The following is a 19,674-nucleotide window of genomic DNA, read 5'->3' as shown; positions in this document are numbered from 1 at the left end:
CAACTACAGCCCCAGCTTGGGGCAAGGCTCACCTTGGTGGACACTAATGTGCAGTGAAGGGCTGAAGCGCGGGCCGGCTGGACTGCAAAAGGGGTGGGGTTGTCTGGTCTCTGGGCTTCTGATCCACTGGCTGGCAGGGTGCGGGTAAAGCTGTAACTGCTGGTCCCCACATGGCGTCCAGGGAACCCTAATTCGAGCGAGGGGGATTGGCCACCCTCCAGCCGCCCGGCCGGGTCCCTGCCAAGCCCGTCCCGCCGGCCTGCGCGCCTCTGCGGCCGCCACCCCAGCTGAGACTGCGGCAGCCCCGGCCCGGGCCAGCGGGGACGGGAGCAGGGATCCGACGGAGGGTCGACGACCCACACGGCGCTGTCCTTGGGGTGCGCCGCGGCCCTCGCCCCTCCTGTGCTCGGGTGGGCGCGGACCCCGGCGGCAGCCTGCGGCGCCTCTGGGAACAAATCGCCGGCCGCAGGCTTGGCCCCGCCCCTAAACGTCCCGGTCCCTCCCGCGCCGGCAGCCCCCTCCCCGCCGCGCATCCACACCCCCGCCCCCCCCAAAAAAATCGGCCAACGTGCGTACGCCCGGGAGCCTAGCGCCCGACAAAGTGAGCGCGGCCTGGCGAGTGCCGGGACCCCGGTGCTGCCCCAGCCTCTGCCCGGTCCGGGCGGCACTGCGGCAGACGCGCGGGCGGGGCGCACCGAGGCCGGGCGGGCCGGGGCCGCGAGGCGGGGCGGGGCGGTGCGGGGCGCGTTGCCATGGCTCCGGGGCGCGCCTAGCAGGACCCGCTCGTGGAGCCAGCCCGGCAGACCTGGGCCCAAGGCCGGGGGGAGGGCCGAGGCGAGGCGGGCCAGGGGCGCCTGCCAGGCGCGGAACGCGGAGCCCAGCAGTGGCCGAGGCCGCAGCGTCGCCGGCGCGCTCGCAAGATGCAGGCCATGGACCCGGCCGCGGCGGATTTTTACGAAGTGGACAGCAAGGATCTAGACTTCTATGACTTCGAACCGCTCCCCACTCTGCCGGAGGACGAGGTGAGACCCCGGCCCCACGGTGGGACCCCCACCTTTGCTGGCGGAGGGTTCCGTGGAGAGTCCCCGGGGAAGGTACCTCCCACTCCCCAGGCCCCTGCGCCAGGTCTTGGGGATAGGGGGATCCCCAGCTGGTCTCAACGCCTCCAACCACCCCTAAACATTTTCTCCCGGAGGGGGCAGGACCCCTGGAATGCCGCAGGGGACAGCCATTTGGGGGCTGTCGCTGGAGTTGATGCTCTGTGGGAGGTGGGCCCTGATTGTCAGGGTTGGGCAGGGGCGTGTGGGGGCACGTGGGGGGTAGAGCGCTGTTTCCTCTTTGCAGTCGACCTAGGAGGTCAGCGGGAGGTGCCGGCAGAGCCCAGTCTGGCGGGACTGTTGAGGAGCTGGGGGGGGCGTGGAGGGGAGGGGGAGTCAGGACTGAAGGCTGCTTCCTGCTCACAGAAGACAGGGCCCTCACTCAGGCCCCCGAGTGGGCCCCCACCCAAGGTGCACAGGGGTCTGTCACATGAGATTTCTGGCCGTTAACTGAATCAGATGCCCACAGGGCCAGGCTGCCTGTGACTGAGGCTAGCAAGCCATCCCCCACTTGGCTGGGGTTTGTCCCTGTGGCTCTGGCTTCCCCATAGTGTCCCACAGGCTCTGGGTCAAACGAATTAACGGCTAAACAAGCCAGGCTCCTCTGCATGAGAGGGGATCCCAGAGGGTGCAGCTGCTCCCAGAGAGACCCTCTTGTCTCCCACGGCTGTGGGGCCTGGGCACGGGGCCTTCCAAGCCTCCAGCAGGCAAAGGCCCGGATCCCTGGGCTTCCCTGCTCACTGTTGAGGGCCGGCGCCATGCAGCCCAGAGTCAGATGCCATCCCTGCACATGGCTGGTGCCGATGGAGACCCTCCACGTGCCTTTGGGGGTGAATCAGACTGGCTGGTGCCTCCAGGAGTAGAGAAGGGATTCATCACATTCCCCGGGGCCTGCCCCCCTTGGCCCAGCCCCAGCCCTTGGAGCTCAGGTTGAAGAAGCTCAGTCCTTCTTTCTGGGTAGCAGTCTGTCTCAGGAAGCCGCTGCTGGCCAGGAGGGGCTGCTGAGCCAGTGCCCGGGGGTGGGTGCTGCCCCACCCCCAACCCCCCCATGGTGACCTGGATTTGGTGAGAGAAGCTGCAGAGAAGAGAGGCAGGTAATAAATAAACCTTTGGACATCTCCGTGGCTTTGATGGAAGAAGAAAGGGTGCCTGCCCCCTGCCCCAGCCTTCACAGCTCCCCAGAGAACGCATTCAAGTGCGTCTGTGAGAAGACTCACCCCTAAACCACCACGGCAGCAGAACAAGCCGCCCACACTCCACCCACACTCGGTCCGCCTCCTCTGTGGCCGGGCACCAAGCAGGACTGGGGCCAAGTAAACAGGACAAGAGCCAGGATTGGACCCAAAGCCACCACCCTGCCACAGTCCTTCCTCCCACCGAGTCCTGACACCTTCTCTTGGGAGGTGTCCATGGCTCCCCTCTGCGCACAGTGCATGGGGCCGGGGGTCCCCTCTGTCATGTGACCAAAGCCTCCAGGTGACCGGGGATGCACAGTGGTCCCACTGCTGAGCATCCAGCAGGAATGTTCGGGGGCTCTTCCGACTTCTCGCCCCTCTGAAGAGACAGGTGCTGCCTCCAGGTGTGTCCCACAGAGCAGGAGGCCGGGCCTAGAGCAGGCCTCACCTGTCCCTGGCACACACCAGGCCCAGACTGCACGCCACACACACTCAGCTTGGTTGCTGTTGCAGGTCTTAAATCAGGGACATGTGACACTGCCTGCCACAGCGATACCTAGTCAGGTGGCATCCGGAGAGCCATCTTGTGCAAGGTGAGGGAGGAGCCAGGCTGAGTGTCACCTGGGCAGGCTTGCTGAAGGAGCCTGGAGAGCCAGGACGGCAAGGACATGGGCCGCCCCAGGGAGGGACAGCGGCCACCAGACCCAGGACACCAGCAGACCTCAGGAGACACAGGAGTTGGCCACTTACAGTAATGGACTGTACAGTGCGGTCAAGATATAGAACCCCATGGAGCCCCAGGAGCCCCTGGAATGTCCCTCCCCAGTGTCACCCGAGAAAATCCAAATAGCCCATGAACACATGAAAAGATGTTTGACTTTATTATAAAAGGGGATAGGAAATACCCCCACTGTGAGTACCTCTCCAGGTTGGCAAGGCCCAAAAATCCGGACGCAGCCCTCCCTCCCTGCTGGGGGAGCAAAGGAGAACGGCCGGTGTGAAGTGGAGACGCCACAGCCTGTGTCCAGCAGTTTCTCTGGTGGGTGCCGACGGGTGGGAGAACTCGACTGGAAACCCCCAAGGCACATGGTGAGGGCTGGCACCACCAGCAATGCCCTGGAGGATGCAGCCCGGCTGGTCCCTGGTCTCCTGCAGGCAGCACCCCGTACAAGCAAAGGACAGAGTTTCGGGGTCAGGCAGAGCAGCCAGTCAGGCAGGACAGTGGCTGCAGGAGAGGCAGACGCCATCGGGAGGCTTGGACAGGAAGATGGCGCACCAGTTTAGGGATTGGTGGGGAGGGGAGCGGGGGTGAAAGGGGGCAGGGTGTCTCCTGGTCCCCAGACCCCCTTGAGGAGTAAGGAGCATTCTTATCCCTGCCCAGTTCAGCAAGAACCTCCCAGCATCTGTGGGCTGAGTACTGGGCTTGGGGATTCGAAGGCAGATGGGGACCTTGTCGCTGCCCAGAGGAGCACACAGCTGGGGGTCCCCTAGAAAGGAGTGACATTCCCGCTGTGCCCTAGGGGGTCCATGTGACGCCTGTAAGGAAATGAGCTCAGAGCAGCAGGCAGCTGGAGAACCATGGAGAGCTTCTGGGGAGGTGAGAGTTACGTGGGGGGGGGGGGGCTCCAGGGCAAATAGGCAGACCCCCAGCAGGGCACCGTGCAGAGCTTCCCACGCCTGGGGGTCTGGCAACTGAAGGGAAGTCAGCAGGCCTGGGGGTTGTTGACAAACCTCCAAAGTGACTGGGCTTTGTGTTGGCAGGCCCCGTTCCAAGGTTAAAAAATTCATTGGTTATAGAGAATACCTCTGGGTCCCCATGGAACCCTGGCTCACAGTCTGTGACTGGGTCGACGGCCTCTTTAAGACACAGAAGCCCCTGAATGGGCACTCTGCTGCAACCAGACAGTGGCCTGGGTGGGAAGCCAGCCCTGCCCAAGGGTCCCAGGGACTAGCCGAGGAGGGGCTGCCCTGGGGACAGCCTGCCCTGGGGGCTCGCCTGCACCTGCCTCCTGCACCCCTCCTCCCAGCCGGGACGGGTTGACTTTGTATCTGCACAGTCGCAGGGGGGAGACCTCTCTTGCCTGCCCTGCACGGAACAGGACTTAGGTGGTCTTGCCCTCACACCTACCCCATGGCCCACTCAAGCACTGCCTTGCCGAGGGATGGTGAGGGGTGGGGCACGAGGCCCAGTGGGCCCATGGATCGGGACCCCTCAGCATGCGGGCGACCTCCTCTTAGAAGCCAGCCGTGTCCCTGGGCTCTGTCCTGGCCTGTGCCTTGGCTGTCCCCCCTTTCCTGTTGCAACCGCGGGGCTTCAGGGGGGCTCAGCCATGTGGAATAAATGACTCAGACCCATGATGTCACTTCATAAAATTGCACAGAGAAGCCCCTGATTAGCTCCTCCTACCATGAATGGGACAGGGGCCACAGGGCAGGGGGTGGGCAGGGCCTGGACCTGAGCAGGAGGTTGAGCAGGAGCACTGTGGGCGCAACTGACCTGGGACCCCCCCCCTCTTTTGGCAGCACACCCAGTCACCAGCTGTGTGAGCAGTTGGGCCTGCTGGCCACATGGGCACACCAGTGGGTGTGCACAGGGCCCTGTGGGGGACTGGCACAGACTCACATGATGGGTTGGCCTCATTCTCCTAAAGCACAAACCCACGTGGCCTTTGGGTAGTGTATTAGTGTGTGCATAGTGTGTACACATGTATGTGAGTGTGTGCACATTTGTGGAGGTGTGCTCTGTGTATTGGTGTGTGCTGGTATACACATACACGTGTGAATGTACAGGTGTGTGTGTGTTTTTCATATGTGTGTTTTGTGGGTGTGTTTGCAGGTGTGTACTGCGTGTACAGATGTGCACATATATTTGTGTTGTGTGTATGGGTGTGTGGGTGTGCAGGTATGTGTGTGCATATGTGTGTTTGTGTGTGTTCTGTATAGTGTGGTATCGTGTACGAGCACTATGTGTTTGTGTGTGTGCGAGTGTACACATACGTTGTGCACTGTGTATACATGTGCACATGTATGTGGAGAGTGCCAGTATGAGTGCACATGTTGAGCCAAATCAGAAAGACCTGCTAGCAGTGAACTCGGGGACACAGCAGGTAGAGGTGGAAGCTGGTGTTTTGGGGCTCCCCCCTCCACCGCCCCACTCTAACGGCTCTGCCTTTTGTCCTGGTTTCTCCTTCTAAAACACCCAGTCACCTTCGCACGGGGATACTCTTCTGGAACCCGGCCAGGGGTTCTTGGCTCTTGGAATTCTAGGTCCGGGTGGCCACTTCTTGAACCAGCTCCCACAAGTCTCCCTTCCCTCATCCACACCCGACCCCAGCCCCATAGAAAGAGCCGGAAGTTCCTGGGGAGTGGCGCCATTGGGCCCCTCACCCAGCCCCGAGGAGGAAGCAGATGGTGGCAAATCCCAGCCCTGGTCCCCACTCCCACCACCCCCACCGCCAAACCCAAAGGCTTGGCCAAGATGCACGTGAGTCGCTGCCTGGCTTTCTGTCCTCCTGTCCCTGGTTGGGCCCTTCGTCCTCTTTCCCTGGTATGGACGGGGTCCTTGCAGTGCAGGAGGGGAAGTTCAAGGACAGGAGTGTGAGATGCTTTCTAGGATCTGACAGCTTGTCTGTGCTTGCAGAGCAGTCCTAGGAGGCCCCCAGGGCTGCACTGAGTCTGTGGAGGGCCTTGGCCTCTCTTCTGCATCATCCCCCAGCACATCGCCCCTCCACCCCCCAGCTCAACCCCCCTCCTTCTTCCTCAGAGGCCCATGCCCAGACCCTTTCTGGCCCCACCACCCGGTTCCCAGCCTGGTCCCTCGTCCACCCTCCCTTCTGGAGCCCAGGTGGTGCACGGACACAGGGACACACAGATGGCCAGGGCGTCAAACAGAAGAGCAGAGAAGGGCCTTGAGGTCCAAGGTGGATGTGTGTGTGTGAGACTGTGTGTGTGTGTGTGTGTGCGTGCATGTGAGTGCACGTGTTGGTATATGGCCGTGTGTGTACACACAGAGGGGCGTTGTGTGCACGTGGCTATGTGTTAGGTGTGAGTGTTGGTGATACGATCACAGCTGAGCTCTTACAGGGTCAGAGGAACCCACTCGGACCTGGAGGGTGACCTGCACGGGGAGGCCCGGGGTCAGGCTGTGTCCTGCGTGTGAGCTCCCGGGAGCAAATGTCCAGCCACTCCGCAGCCAGCAGGCCATGGGCAGGCTGGTGCGTGTCCCGTGGTTGGCATAATAGCCCTGTGAGTGGCTCCCCATGCACAGCTGCAGCTTCCTAGGCAGCAACTCCATTCCCAGTTCCAACGTCTCGCTCCTCTGCTCAGACCTAAAACAGCCAGCGCCTCCATGTCCCCGCGCTGTGTGCGGTGCTGTGGGTCAGTGATGTCTTGGCAAGTGGGTGACCCGGCTCGAGGGGCTGCAGGGACAGAGGCACAGGTGCTGGCCACAGGCGTGAACACCTGCCCCCCGCGGCACCTGAGCACCTTGCTGAATGCTCTGTGGCTTCTGACATCCAGGAACCGAGCGGTGGCTTCTGTTGGGTTGTGGTTTTTTAAGAAAGCCTTGCCTAAAACCTCCTCCCGGACAGAAAATGAAACTGCCACGCGTTGTCTGCCTCCCCAGAATTAGTCGTGACGTGGGGGGCCTCCCTGGGGAGGAGGGCCTGTGCCCGCACCGGTGTCAGTGAGGCTGTGTTGGCAGGAGAACGTGTCCCTGGCCGACATCCTGTCCCTGCGGGACAGCGGCCTCAGCGAGCAGGAGGCCTGGGCCGTGTGCCTGGAGTGCAGCCTGTCCATGAGGAGCGTCGCGCACTCGGCCATCTTCCAGACGCTCTGCATCACGCCCGACACCCTGGCCTTCAACACCAGCGGGAACGTGTGCTTCATGGAGCAGCTCAGCGGTGAGGCCCGGGGCGGGCGGGCAGCTCCGAGCAGGTGCAGAGCCAGTGCGGGGGCCCCTCGCTGGGGGGGACAGTCACACAGCCCAGGTTTCCTCGGTAACCTGATGGGCTCTCTAGCCCCGTGGGCTCGGGCCCTGTTGGTGGGTGCCTCAAAGGACCAGGAAGGGCCTGCTGCCCTGACCGCAGGGAGGACAGGCCCCTGGGGTCCCCCTGGCCCTGCAGCGAATGGGGAGGACCCGAGTGGAGGGCCTGGTGCTTCAGCTCTCTGGGAAATCAGTGCCTCTCCTTCCTCTTAGGAGCCTCGTTCCCACACTTGCAGGGAAGGAGGTGGTTTCCTCCCCGCAGGGACCAGGGCAGGGGAGGGGCAGGAGGCAGAATCGGCCCCTGGAGATCTCTGCGCCCAGAGCCGCCTCCTGCCGGGCGGGTGTGTGATCACAGCATCTTCTCTTTCCTTCCCCAGATGACCCCGAGGGAGCTTTCGTGCCCCCGGAGTTCGATGTGACCGGGAACACCTTTGAGGTAAGCGGCTGCCGGCCTTGGCCGGGCGGGGCCCGCGGGTGGTTAGCAGGGAAGGGCTTCAGCAGGCCCGGGCCCAGGGGCACGCCCACCCGGTCACGCCCGCAGGCAGCTTGGCTGCAGTGACAGCTGGGTGTGCTTCGCGTGTTGTCATTACAGTTGCATGTTCTCTAAAGTGTGAATTGTCTATATTTAACGCGTTAAAGTGCCTACAATTACCAGTGGTGGCTGGCGTGTCTCTGAGGATTCGCAGCCTCTGGATGGTAATTCACAGCGTTAGGCAGCCGCACCCACTCACTCCGGCTGTGGCCACCAAGGCCTCCGGGAGGCCCCCCTCAGCTGAGTGGACCCTGGACCCCCTAAGTGCACAGGCACAGGGCCCCTCTGCACAGCGACCCTGCAGCATGATGGGGGGACCTGTCCATCCACTCAGCGCTGCTGTCCACCGTGTGCCATGCTGGGCTCTGGCCACAGAAGCCATTGGTCATGGTTTCTTTCTTCATGGCACCCAGTCTCCTAAGATGATGGTGGAGGAAAACGAATCCATCGTTAATAAAGAAACAAGAAATTACAGACTCAAGAATCTTCCCAGTAAAAGTCTGTTAGTTTCGTGACATGAGTTTGAATTTTTACCCCAAATAAGAGTTTAGGATTGTCCCTTCCTGTGCTCAATTTTACTTTCAAACAAGCCAGTTCTGGGCCCCTTGCCCTGAGAGGCTGTGCGCGTCTCGGCTCCGTGGACCACAGGACCCATGAGTCTCTGTGGACTCCACTGTCCGGTCTTGGGGATTTTCGGACCTCACGGGCCAGAACCTTTGGTGTGTACAGTTCCCATTCCTGGTCCGTGCGAGGTCTGCTTTATTTTTTAATTGTACTTTTGGGAAGGGAGCCGAGCTCCAACACGAATACCCCGGAAGCAGTTCTGTCCCCACCCCCACCCCCGCCCACGGTGACCAGCACCCAACACCATCCCTTCTGCCTCCTCTGTCCTCATCTCACAAGTATGGCTTCCTAAAATCCGTGTTATTTCACTTGTGCTGTTCTTAAACTCATAAAACCTCAGCATGCTGCATGGGATGTTGTGGGACTTCCTTTTATGTTTTTGCTGAGACTCATTCGCATGGTCCTGGGTGAGACAACACAGTGAATCCTCCAAATCCTCCGCTCTTGGGAGCCCGAAGCAGTCAGGCTGGGTCTGGCCCCCAGAGGGGATGTGACCATGGACCGGAGTGGGCACCAGTCAGGAGTAGGGGGCTGGGCTGGGGAAGGGAGCACTGGGCAGGGCTGCAGGGAGCTTGGCCTTTGGTCAGGGCCCCGGCCTCCACCGTGTGGGTGGATTGACTATCTCTCCAGAGCCACCCTGCCCAGGCCCTCACCTGCCCTCCTACCCTGGCTGTGTGGACCCAGGCAGGTGTCTGAACCCCTCTGGGCTCAGCCTCCTGTTGGTGAAAGGGGCATGGGAAAGCCCCACATGCATTGTGGGATGGTGCCCAGCCACGATGGGGCCTGTCCCAGCGTGCTCAGGCTGAAGAGCCCACACTCTCACGTACGCAGATAGGAAAACCCTAACTTTCACTCTGGCTCATATCTGATTTTTTAAGAATAAACCCCAAAAAGAAAAGTCTCTGCCCTTCAGAGACACAGCAGCCATCAGGGGAGGACATCCGGGTGTCTGTGCCCGGGAGGGGCCCAGGGCCGCTGGCTGGTACAGCGGGGCCAGTGCAGACTCCAGACCCAAGAGACGGGTGCGTGGCTCAGCGCCAGGGCCGTCCACAGTGGGGGAGGTGGCCATAAAGAGGATGGAGGGTCCCCCAAACATGTGGCTGGCCTGGGAGAGCAGTGGCCATGGGGAAACAGCAACACACTAGCCCAGTGGCACTGACGGGCTCTTTGGTGCCACAGGCTCACATCTACTCTCTGGGGGCCACGCTGAAGGCTGCCCTCGAGTACGTGGCAGAGCCAGAGCCGGAGCCCAGGCTGAGCCGTGACCTGGAGGCGCTGCTGGACCAGATGCAGGCCGAGGACCCTGGGGACCGGCCAGATCTCGAGGTAACTCTTGGGCCATCCCCTCATTTCACCCAGAGGCTGAGCCCCAACACCTCCATGCAGCCTGATGCCTTGGAGCCACATGCACGCACACTCACAAATGCAAACATGCACACACACGCACGTTATATACACAGGGCCTTCCCCTCTGCCCCCCACCCTGCCCCCATCACAGGGGCACCTCCCCAGGATCTGGTGGCATTGCACTTTGTTTAAATAAGAACTTGGCTTTTTGCCTTGGCCTGTATGGCTTGGTTGGAGTGTGGTCCCATACACTGAAAGGTGGTGGGTTCAATTCCTGGTCAGGGCACATACCCAGGTTGCGGGTTCTATCCCCAGCCGTGGCCTGTATGGGAGGCAACCAATGAATATTTCTCACATCGATGTTCCCCTCTCTCTCTCTCCCCCCCATCCTCTCTCAAATCAATTCTGACTCTCACACGTGTGTGCAGAGCATCATCGCGCTGTGCGAGGAGAAGACGCAGCTCATGTCCTCCTGCCGCCTGTGCCGCAACCTCTCGGCCGTCGGGAGGAGGGTGCTCTCCCTCGAGTCCTTCGGAACCTTCCAAGGTGAGCAAGCCACACTCACTCATGCATGTGCCTGCGTACACCCATGCTCCCAGGCATGCACATGTTCTCACACACATTCACACGTGCACATGTGAATACGCACAAACATTGACACTGGTCTCACACACACATTCATACCAGTGTACTCACACACCACATACACACCCACTCCCGTGCTCACACACTCCGTCACACACGTAAACATACACCTGTGCAAACGCGTACACACCCATTTATAATGCACACTCAAGCACAGGCATTGCACACCCACTGGGTATACAGATGTGCACACACACGCGGGACAGACTCACGCTGTGCAGACATCATGCTGTTAGAGGTGAGAACCAAGGTCGTGTTGAGAAAAGGCTGAGCTTGGAGCTGGACACCTGTCCCGGTCCCACGAGCATTTCGGCACAGGGACAGGGTGAGACCCGTTCCGGTCCCCACCGCACGCCACATCGGAGGACACGTCACTTCCCGCCGTGCCAGCTGTTGCCGTAGGGCCTGGGTTTCCACGGCTCATGTGGGATTCTAGTCTCAGATGGCGTTTTGAACAAACGCCAGCATCAGCTCTGCCCTGTGCCTGCTGAGGAGGGGCCGTGGAGTCCTCCCCGTGACGCTGTTGGTGACGCTGCAGCACCAGGCCACGCTGTGTGGCTGTCAGAGCCGAGGAAAGAGTCCCCGCGGGAGGGGCGCGTGTCTGGTGGTTCGCAGGGAGACTGCGTGCGTGGAGGCTGCCACCAGGGCGGGCAGGGAGCGGCCACAATTTTTTCTTCCTGTGGAGACTCTCACTTGTGTTCTAATAGAACACGATGTGCTTTTTGGATGAGATAATTAGACGAGCCCCTGTGGGCAGCTGGCCTGGCCCAGGGGAGCGGGAAGCCTGTTAATTAGCCAGGATTATGTGATTAACGAGGCAGCGAGGAAGTGTCTGGGTTGCTGAGGGAAGAGGCGGCTGGGAGCCCCCATCCTGAGCGTCCTGTGCTCCGTCTCTGTGATGGGTGGGGCTGGGGTCCTGCAGGAGCCGGTTCCGAGGTGGCCGTGGGCAGGAGTGTTGTGGGGGTGGCTGTCCTGGGCTGGGGCCCTGGCCAGGGGCAGTGATCAGCCCTGCTTTTGTCCAGATATCAGCGAGAGCGCCTGGAGGGGGAGACTTGCTCCAAGAAGTGTGGGGCCCAAGAGGCAGCCTGGGGACCATGGCGCTGACCTGGAGGCCTCACCCACCCCCCAAGGCCGGCCCCAGACCCCCGCCTGCGACCCCAGGACCCTCTCCTCCAAGCTTTTGCTGTCACCCCCTGCGAAAAACGGAGAAAGCCACATCGGGGAGGGACTGGCCAGCCTGGTCCTGGACGCCCAGCGCCCCACAGAGAGGGGCCGCCTGAGGAAAGTGCAGACGGTCCCCAGGCTCCTGCCCGAGGGCCCCGAGGCCAGCACCCTCTGCCTGCCGCTGACCAGCGTGAACAACCAGTTGCCCACATTGGAATTCTTCCCTTCAGACCCCGGGAAGGCCTTCCCCGAGAGGAAGAGTGGCCCTTCCAGCTGCAGCGGCCAGCCCAAGTCCAGGCTGCGGCCGGAGCAGGAGCCTGGGCTCCAGGGGGAAGGGGCTCGGGGTGTGGGTCCCAGTGGGGGCGGGGCGGCTGGGGTGTCTGGCCAGGGCCCTGTGGAGGAATGCCACCCGCCCTGTCCCGAGGACCCTCAAGATGCAGGTGGAGACTCAGGGATGATGTTGGGGGTCGATCAGCAGATTCCAGAAGGAGCCGGAGAGCCGGGAAGTGCAGCCTCGGACCAGGTGGGTGAGGGCGTGTTCTGCATGGCCCGTGGCCAGGGAGGGTCTCCCGGGCCTGGTGCTGCCCCTCATCAGCAGGGAGGGACAGGGGACTCTGTGAGAACCGTGTCCTGGGAGTTGGGGTACGCTTAGCATCCCCACAGGCACTCTGAGTGGCCCTTTGTGGCTGAGGACACTGGGCGGAGCCCGGTCAAACATGCTGTCCTGCTGGGCTCCCGGCAAGTTGTTCCCTGAAGCTCTGTGTCCCCATGAGCTCCGGGGACAAAGCCACCTGGAAGGCCATGGCCCAAACCCAGTGTGTCTAGGAACAGCTCCCGGCCCAGCACAGCGGCTGGCAGGGTGGCACCGAAACCCTCAGCTCCCGCCAGGCTTTGTTGGCCCAGGGACTAGGGAGCGGGGTCTGTGTTTCCATTTTTATTCACATCCTGACACGCACCTGAGCGTGAGAGTGATTTACGTGAAAAGCGTGGCAACCGTAAAACAGTTCACCCTGGACTCGCTCACCTGAGGCCTGGCTGCCCCACTGCTCACAGTGTCCTCCATCCACCTCTCACCTCTTGTGAAGGATGCTGCCGTGAACGTGGGGGTGCAAAGGCCTGTTCCCGACCCAGCTCTCGGTTCTCTGGGGTCAGTTCCCAGGAGTGGGTTGCCAGATCCTATGGCCGCTCTATTTTCAATGTTTTGAGGAGCCCCAGGCCGTCTCCCATGCGGCTGCTCCTTCACGTCCCCCCGCAGTGCACGGGTCCCGTCTCCACCTCCTCCCAGCACCGGGGAGGTGTGCACGCGGGGACGTTTCCCAGCTGATCTGCAGGAGAGGTCTCGCGGGAGGCACATCCCACCGTGTGTGACGTGGTTCTCACCCTGTCGCCTCCCCCAGGGTGTCTCCCTGCAGGACCTCCTGTCGAAGCTGGGCCGGCCCTTCAAGGAGTACGAGCTGTGGGCTCTGTCCCACGCCTGCCTCAGCGCTGTAGGCACCCACCCCCGGCAGCCAGGTGACACTTCCTTGTTCAGCCATGTGGCCCATGGACGGCAGTGTCCACACTGTGAGCCAGGAGCACCCCGGGGGGCGTCTGCTCTGGGCTCAGGACCCACAGAGTCAGGGGGCAGCAGGGGGCAGATGCCTAACTGTGGGCCTTAGAGCAGGTGACCCAGCTGGCTCACCCTCTCAGCAGGGAGACACTGTCCCCAGGGAGGGGAAATGGCCTGCGGGGATGGTAGACATTATACTGCTTTGTGGCCCCCAAATCCAGCCCTGCGGGGCAGTGTGACAGGGCTGCCCTCGAGTCCCGCGGTCCACAGGCCTTTGAAGTCCGGTCAAACCGGGCCTCCAGCCTCCTACAGGACCCCTCCTCCCAGGGGTGCACATGTGGGCATGCCCCCCAACCCCCGTCACCTCCTCTTTCTTCAGCTCCTTTTTGTCTCCAGCTTCTTGTGTCCAGCAGCCACAGGCCAGCTCTGGGGCAGGAGGGCTGCTCAGAGGGTCCCTGTGTCCTGTCCCCCAGGGCCATCTGTCCAGCGCCTCTGGGGAAGGGAGGAGGCCGAGCGTCCCCTGGGTGACCCAGGAAGCCTTGGGGTGGCAAGGGGGCTGCCCCACCCACCCACCCCCCGGCAGGCCTCCAGGGAGCAGCTCTCTGGGTGAGCCCAGCCCTGACCCCGCCTTCCGCTGCAGCCTACCTGTGTCCGGACTCCGTGCTGGTGGCCGAGGATGGGGCCGTGCTGTTCAGGCCGCCCCCTGCCAACGGTGGGTACGGGCGGGCATGGCTCACCCTCGGCTGTGTTCCCACGTCGACCACCAACCTCCGAGGCCGGAAGGAGAGCTCAGCGGGTTTGGGGTTTCTCTCTTAGGCACCTCCAACTCGTTCTTCCTGGCCCCTGAGGTGGCAGAGCAGCAGCTGGTGACTGAGAAGGTGCCTGGCCCCATCCCCTTCCCGTGGCCTCCTGCCCCCCCTCCCCACCCTGTGATGCCACCCCCTCTGTCCTGAGAGCCTGAGGGGGAAGGAAGGGACAGGCACTGGCTCAGGGGGGTCCTGGCAGCCCCAGTGCAGCACGTGCGTCCATCCCCCCGGCTTTGCCTGACCTGGGCAGCCTCCCCAGCAGGTGTCTCACGGGCTCTGGTGGTGTCACCCCAAGATAGGACTCTGCATGGACAGCTCAGGGCCCGTGGGCACTGGTTAAACACGCACCTGGGGGCTGGGGGCTCCGGGCTTCGAGGTGCCGGCGGGGTCCAGACAGGGACGGCTCCGTGGGGATGGAGACTGGTCTGCTGAGCACGGCTGGCTTCTCTTGAACCCAGGCCTCAGTGTACTGTGTGGCCGCAGTGCTGTGGATGGCGGCCAAGTTCAGCGTCCCCCAAGACCACAAGCTGGCCCTGCCACGCAGGCTCAAGACCCTCCTCCTGGAAATGGCCAGGCGCAGTGCCCAGGAGCGGCCATCTGTGGCCGAGGCCGTCAAGGTAACCTGGCCGTTGGGCACAGCTGGCATCCACGGCCTGGTGGTGCCCACAAGGAAGAGACTTCTTATTTCTAGGAAAAGTCAGCGTTGGGCAGGGAGGGCACGGGTGTCCTTTGTGGAGGGCCCATCCCCCCAGCATTGCCCCCAGACCACCTGGTCAGAGAGTGGGCAGGGGTTGTCCTGGGGCCAGCCCAGACCCCTGCCCTTAAGCCCGGCCAGAGAGGAGCAGAGCACCCCGCTCATCAGACTTCCCCACACCTCCTCTTCCTGGGGTTCGGGGCCGTGGGGCTCCACATGACAAGTGCAGGGGAGCCCCGCTATTGTTTCCCTGATTGGGGGGTGAGGGGAGCCACAGGACCTTGAAGGAGAAGCTGCGTGCAGACTGGGAGGAGACAGCTTTGCAGCTGCAGCCTGGGTGCAGGGCCCTGTCTGCCTGCCCCCGCCTGCTGTCAAGTGAGGCCCACACCGATGTTCAGAAGGGGCGCGAGCTGTCCCCAGATATCAGAGTGTTTGCTTGTGGAGTGAGCAGCTTGACTGAGAGAGGCAAGTGTTTCTTCCTGCGAAGGCACAGATCAAGTGACAGACACCTGCTGAGAACCCCACGGGGCCCAGAGGCCTGGCTGCGTTTATGCCACAGGGGCGCTGCCTGTTGTCAAGGTCATGGCGGGCTCAGGGTTGCCGGGGTGAGATTACCTTCGCTGTCATTGCAGTTTTTGTCTGTCTCAGGTTCCAATCGTGGGGTTGTTTTGTGGGTGAGCTGACTGGTTCTGCCCCGCCGGCTCTGTAGCATCACCCTTTCCTGTGGTTCTCAGAGGGATGGCTGGAAAGGGCATGTGTCCCCGTGTCCCTGTCTCAGCACTGGGCACTGGGCAGCCTGCCCCTCCATGCAAGTGGCTGTCAGCAAGGCAGGGTAGAGAGAGGCCATGGCCATTTCCAACCAGTTATTTTGTTTTGTTTATTTCAGAGAGGAAGGGAGAGGGGGAGAGAACTAGAAATGTCAATGGTGAGAGAGAATCATGGATAGGCTGCCTCCTGCACACCCCCTTCTGGGGATCGAGCCTGCAACCCAGGCATGTGCCCTGATGGGTAATCAAACCATGACCTCCTGGCTCATAGGTTGACGCTCAACCACTGAGCCACATTGGCTGGGCCGTCCAGTTTTAATTCCTACGGAGGACATCCAGGAGGACAGCCTCTAGGTGTGCAGACGCTGACATTAATCACAGGCTGCCCGCGCCGGGCCGTCCCTGGGGTCTTCCTGCAGGGGAGCCCCGAGCCCCTCCGCCATGCCCTCGCTGACCCGCTCCTGTCCAGCCTGGCTGGAGACGGGCTGGTGGCCAAGCCTCCCGCATCTCCGCGTGTCGGACGTGTGGCCTGTGTCCTTGCTTTCAGATATGTGGCAGCTACCTCCTTCAGCGAGGCATGGACAGCAGAAAGATTTTAGCGCACCTGAGGGCATCCACCTGTAAGGTAAGGGGGCGACTTCCAAGGCTCAGGTGCGAGCCCCAGAACCTGCCCTGGGGCACCGGGGAGATGGGGTCCCTGTTCCCACTGTCTGTGTACAGAGTGTAGGGGAGTGGGTAACTGACACATTCTCAGCCTTTCTCACCATCTTGAACAGCAGCCCCACGCCTGACCCACTGACCCAGGGCAGGGGATGGGGCTCACCCCAGGTGGCCTGCACACTGGCCCTCAGGTAGCTGCATCATTTATACACGTCCCTGTCGGCTCCCCAGGCAGCTGACCGGGGCAGGCCACCTCAGGGTCCCTGGGTCAGCAGACAGGCACCCGCCACCCACCAGGGTCTGGGATGGTGCACAGCCTTCCTGAGCCCTAGAAACCGACCAGCCCTTGTGGAAGCGGATGCAAGTGCCCTGGAGGCTCTGCGAGGCGGCTGAGGCTGGAGCGAGGGGTTGAGAGTGAGCCCTGGGCCTCTGCTGTCGCCTCACCGGGGGGCCTGTGTCCTTCTGCCCCAGGTTTACCAGGAGGAAGAGACCATCAGCCTCCAAAATGTGTTCTCGGTGGTTGAACTGACCCCCAGCGCAGCGCCAGCTCCCGGGTCCAGCTCAGGTGAGTTCCCCGGGACCAGCCCCTCCTGCCCCGGGGCCCCTGCCGTCCACCGGAGAGTGACACTGCCCCGGACATCCCCGGGGCCCCTGCCGTTCACCGGAGAGTGACACTGCCCCGGACACCCGCGGGGCCCCTGCCGTCCACTGGAGAGTGACCCTGCCCCGGACACCCCCGGGGCCCCTGCCGTCCACTGGAGAGTGACACTGCCCTGGACACCCCCGGGGCCCCTGCCGTCCACCGGAGAGTGACCCTGCCCCGGACACCCCCGGGGCCCCTGCCGTCCACCGGAGAGTGACCCTGCCCCGGACATCCCTGGGGCCCCTGCCGTCCACCGGAGAGTGACCCTGCCCCGGACACCCCCGGGGCCCCTGCCGTCCACCGGAGAGTGACCCTGCCCCGGACATCCCCGGGGCCCCTGCCGTCCACCGGAGAGTGACCCTGCCCCGGACACCCCCGGGGCCCCTGCCGTCCACCGGAGAGTGACCCTGCCCCAGACATCCCTGGGGCCCCTGCCATCCATCGGAGAGTGACCCTGCCCCGGACACCCCCGGGGCCCCAGCTGCCCTCCCCCTGGCCCCAGTCTCTTCTAAACGCCCCGTTGCTCAGCCCTCGGCTCTAAATTCTCTCCCATCTTACCAGCCGCAGAGCAGCAGCTCCACCGCCTCCTCCCCCCCCCCCTCCTGTGTTCACATCGCCGACCCCTAGTTGTTGTCCTGCTCCGTCCCCTCCACAGAGCCCATGGTGTCCTGTCTCCACGGCACCTACCCCATCCTGCCTGTGGCCAGGTCCTCAGGGTTTTCATGGCCCCAGCCCTCCCTGAGTAGCATCCCCAGCCTCCCTCCCAGCTCCAGCCGCCCTGGGCTCAGCCTCCATGAAGTCTCCCTTCCCCTTGTGCCGGGAGGTCCCAGTGCACTTGGGGATGGTGGGAGGGGTCACAGCACCCCCTCAGAGCTGGAGGAGCCATCCCCCCACCCACACTCACCCCAAGTTTGTCCAGGCTTCGTGCAGGTCAGCGGTGACACCGGACTCATGGCTGTGCAGGGGCCTGCGCCCGATCCACCCTCCTGCTGCGAGGAGGCTTTGGAGCTGCCCGAAGCATTCGCCTCCCCAGCCACGCACTTCAAGCCCATCGTCCTCGCACCCGACGCAGGTGCGGCCAGGTGAGTGGCAGGTGTGGCCAGGAGCCGGCTGGGCCCGGGAGCCCCTGCTGAGTGCTCTCTCCTGCTCACAGGGAGGTACTTGCCAGGTCGGGGCCGGCAGAGAGGCCAGAGGAGAGGAAAGGCAGGCTGGACGGGGACATTGATGAGAAGAAGGTGCCTGAGGCCCACGCAGTGGCCACCAGCTTGGAGACACCTGACCAGATGGCTCCTGGACCCAGCTCGTGTGGCACAGCCCCAGGACCCCCAAGAGAGTTGGTGCTGAGAGGGTCAGCCCAGGGGTGCCCCTGCCCCCCAGCTCCCTCAGCAATGCCCCAGGAGGGAGGGCTGGAGGAGCGGGTCCCACCTGGAGCCTCTTCCAGAGGCCTGGGGCCCCGCCCCCCAGAGCCCACCGCAGCTCGCCAGGGCCTGCATCACCCAGCCAAGCCGCCCAGGAGCAAGGCCACCAAGGGCCCCGGCCAGGAGCCCCAGGGCCCACCATTCAGCCCCTCCCTGGCCAAGGCGAGTCCAGACAGCCCCAGGGGTGCCCCAGACAGTCACCCCGAGCAACCCCGGCCAGCAGACCGCAAGCTGTGTCCATCCAGTGTGGACGCCTCACCTGTCCCCAAGAGCACGGCCTGCCCGTCCCTGCAGGAGGCCACACGCCTCATCCAGGAGGAGTTCGCCTTCGACGGCTACCTGGACAACGGGCTGGAGGCGCTGATCATGGGTACTGGGGGCCACCAGGGCCGAGAGTGGCAGGGGACGCAGTGCACGGGCGGAGGGTCGGCATGAGGGGGGCCTCTGTCACCACAAAGAGGGGCCCCAATCATCTGCACGAAGAGCCAGTGAGCAGAGCCAGCCCCCACGGGTCCTCTGGCAGCCAAGAGGGTCTCGGAGCCCAGCCCGAGACCAGCCTCATTTGCGCAGAAAGTGAGGGAACCCCCAAAATTGCTCCCCCACATTTTAATTTGCCTCTATCGATGTGTAAAACCAGGGGAATATATTTACGCCTTGAAAGATCTCACCTACGCCACTTTCTGCGGGGCCATATCAGAGAAGTTCTGTGACCTCTACTGGGGGGAGAAGCTGCTGCAGAATCTTTTCAAAGTGGTGAATGAGAGGACGTCGCCCTCCAGGAGGTGAGTGCCCCTCCTCGGGCCCCAGGCTCCCCCTCCCGGGTCCCTGAGGCAGACCCTGTGTCCACTGGCCGCTTCCTCCTCCCGCCCCTCCTCACCCCAGCATTCAGCTCCACACCCTCCCCACGAGGGCTGCTCACTGAGGGCCCCTCTCATGGCCCAAAGCCCACCCTGCTTCCCCAGCTTCCGGTTCTAGCACCTGGTCCCTTAGGGAGGGAGGGGGGCCCATGGGGTCACAGGGGGCCAGGAGGCAGATCTCCCGGCTCAGGGACCAAATAACCGGGAGCCCCGCCGGCAAGTTTCCGTGGGAGGTGGTGCAGAGGGAGCCCACGGTGCTGCAGGGGCGGGGAGCCCAGGGGGGCGGTCGCGGAGGCTCCAGTGTCCTCCTTCTGGTGGCAGCACCTCGGAGGAAGCTGGGTCACAGCCCGAGGGCGGCCAGGCCAGCGCACGAAGCGGTTGCTCACCGTCCAGCAAACGGCCCTTGCTGCGCGGAGCAGGTGAGCCATGTGGGGGGGGGGGGGGGGCACTTTCCACGGCAGGTTCATCTCGACCCTCCCTATGTGGCTGGACAGTTACAGGAAAGGCTTCCTTTGTCCTCCTCCCCTGGGGGTCTGTACTGTGCAGGGGGACGGGTGAGGTGACAAGCAGGTGCCCAGGTGGCCTTGGGCCCCTCACCCCCTTTCACCCCCCTTTTACCCCCCTTTCACCGCATGCGCCTGAGGATGACGCATCACCTGTCCTGACCCGCCCTCTGCAGACTCACTTTATTGTGTCCGTCTATTTGCACGTG

The 19,674-nt window shown here is 63.0% G+C and overlaps 1 protein-coding gene across 1 annotated transcript in view; it reads left to right on the top strand.

Moving 5' to 3' along the window:
* Window positions 1–920: 920 nt before the first annotated feature.
* KNDC1 (kinase non-catalytic C-lobe domain containing 1) overlaps window positions 921–19,674 on the top strand; it is a gene marked incomplete at its 5' end in the record, with an annotated part of 31,207 nt that continues 12,453 nt past the window's right edge. The window contains 16 exons of the mRNA XM_081104450.1: window positions 921–1,022; window positions 6,975–7,173; window positions 7,634–7,692; window positions 9,592–9,738; window positions 10,188–10,305; window positions 11,427–12,091; window positions 12,966–13,080; window positions 13,758–13,829; window positions 13,934–13,995; window positions 14,382–14,540; window positions 15,932–16,009; window positions 16,516–16,609; window positions 17,607–17,769; window positions 17,841–18,475; window positions 18,743–18,887; window positions 19,284–19,381. Coding sequence (XP_080960576.1) covers window positions 921–1,022; window positions 6,975–7,173; window positions 7,634–7,692; window positions 9,592–9,738; window positions 10,188–10,305; window positions 11,427–12,091; window positions 12,966–13,080; window positions 13,758–13,829; window positions 13,934–13,995; window positions 14,382–14,540; window positions 15,932–16,009; window positions 16,516–16,609; window positions 17,607–17,769; window positions 17,841–18,475; window positions 18,743–18,887; window positions 19,284–19,381 — 2,911 coding nt within the window. The remainder of the gene's footprint in view (window positions 1,023–6,974; window positions 7,174–7,633; window positions 7,693–9,591; window positions 9,739–10,187; window positions 10,306–11,426; window positions 12,092–12,965; window positions 13,081–13,757; window positions 13,830–13,933; window positions 13,996–14,381; window positions 14,541–15,931; window positions 16,010–16,515; window positions 16,610–17,606; window positions 17,770–17,840; window positions 18,476–18,742; window positions 18,888–19,283; window positions 19,382–19,674) is intronic.

This window comes from Myotis nattereri (genome assembly GCF_964212035.1).
Source record: "Myotis nattereri genome assembly, chromosome: 13".
In the NCBI taxonomy this organism is placed as follows: Eukaryota; Metazoa; Chordata; class Mammalia; order Chiroptera; family Vespertilionidae; genus Myotis; species Myotis nattereri.
Note: the sequence above shows the minus strand (reverse complement) of the source record. Positions and strands in the feature narration are given on the sequence as shown.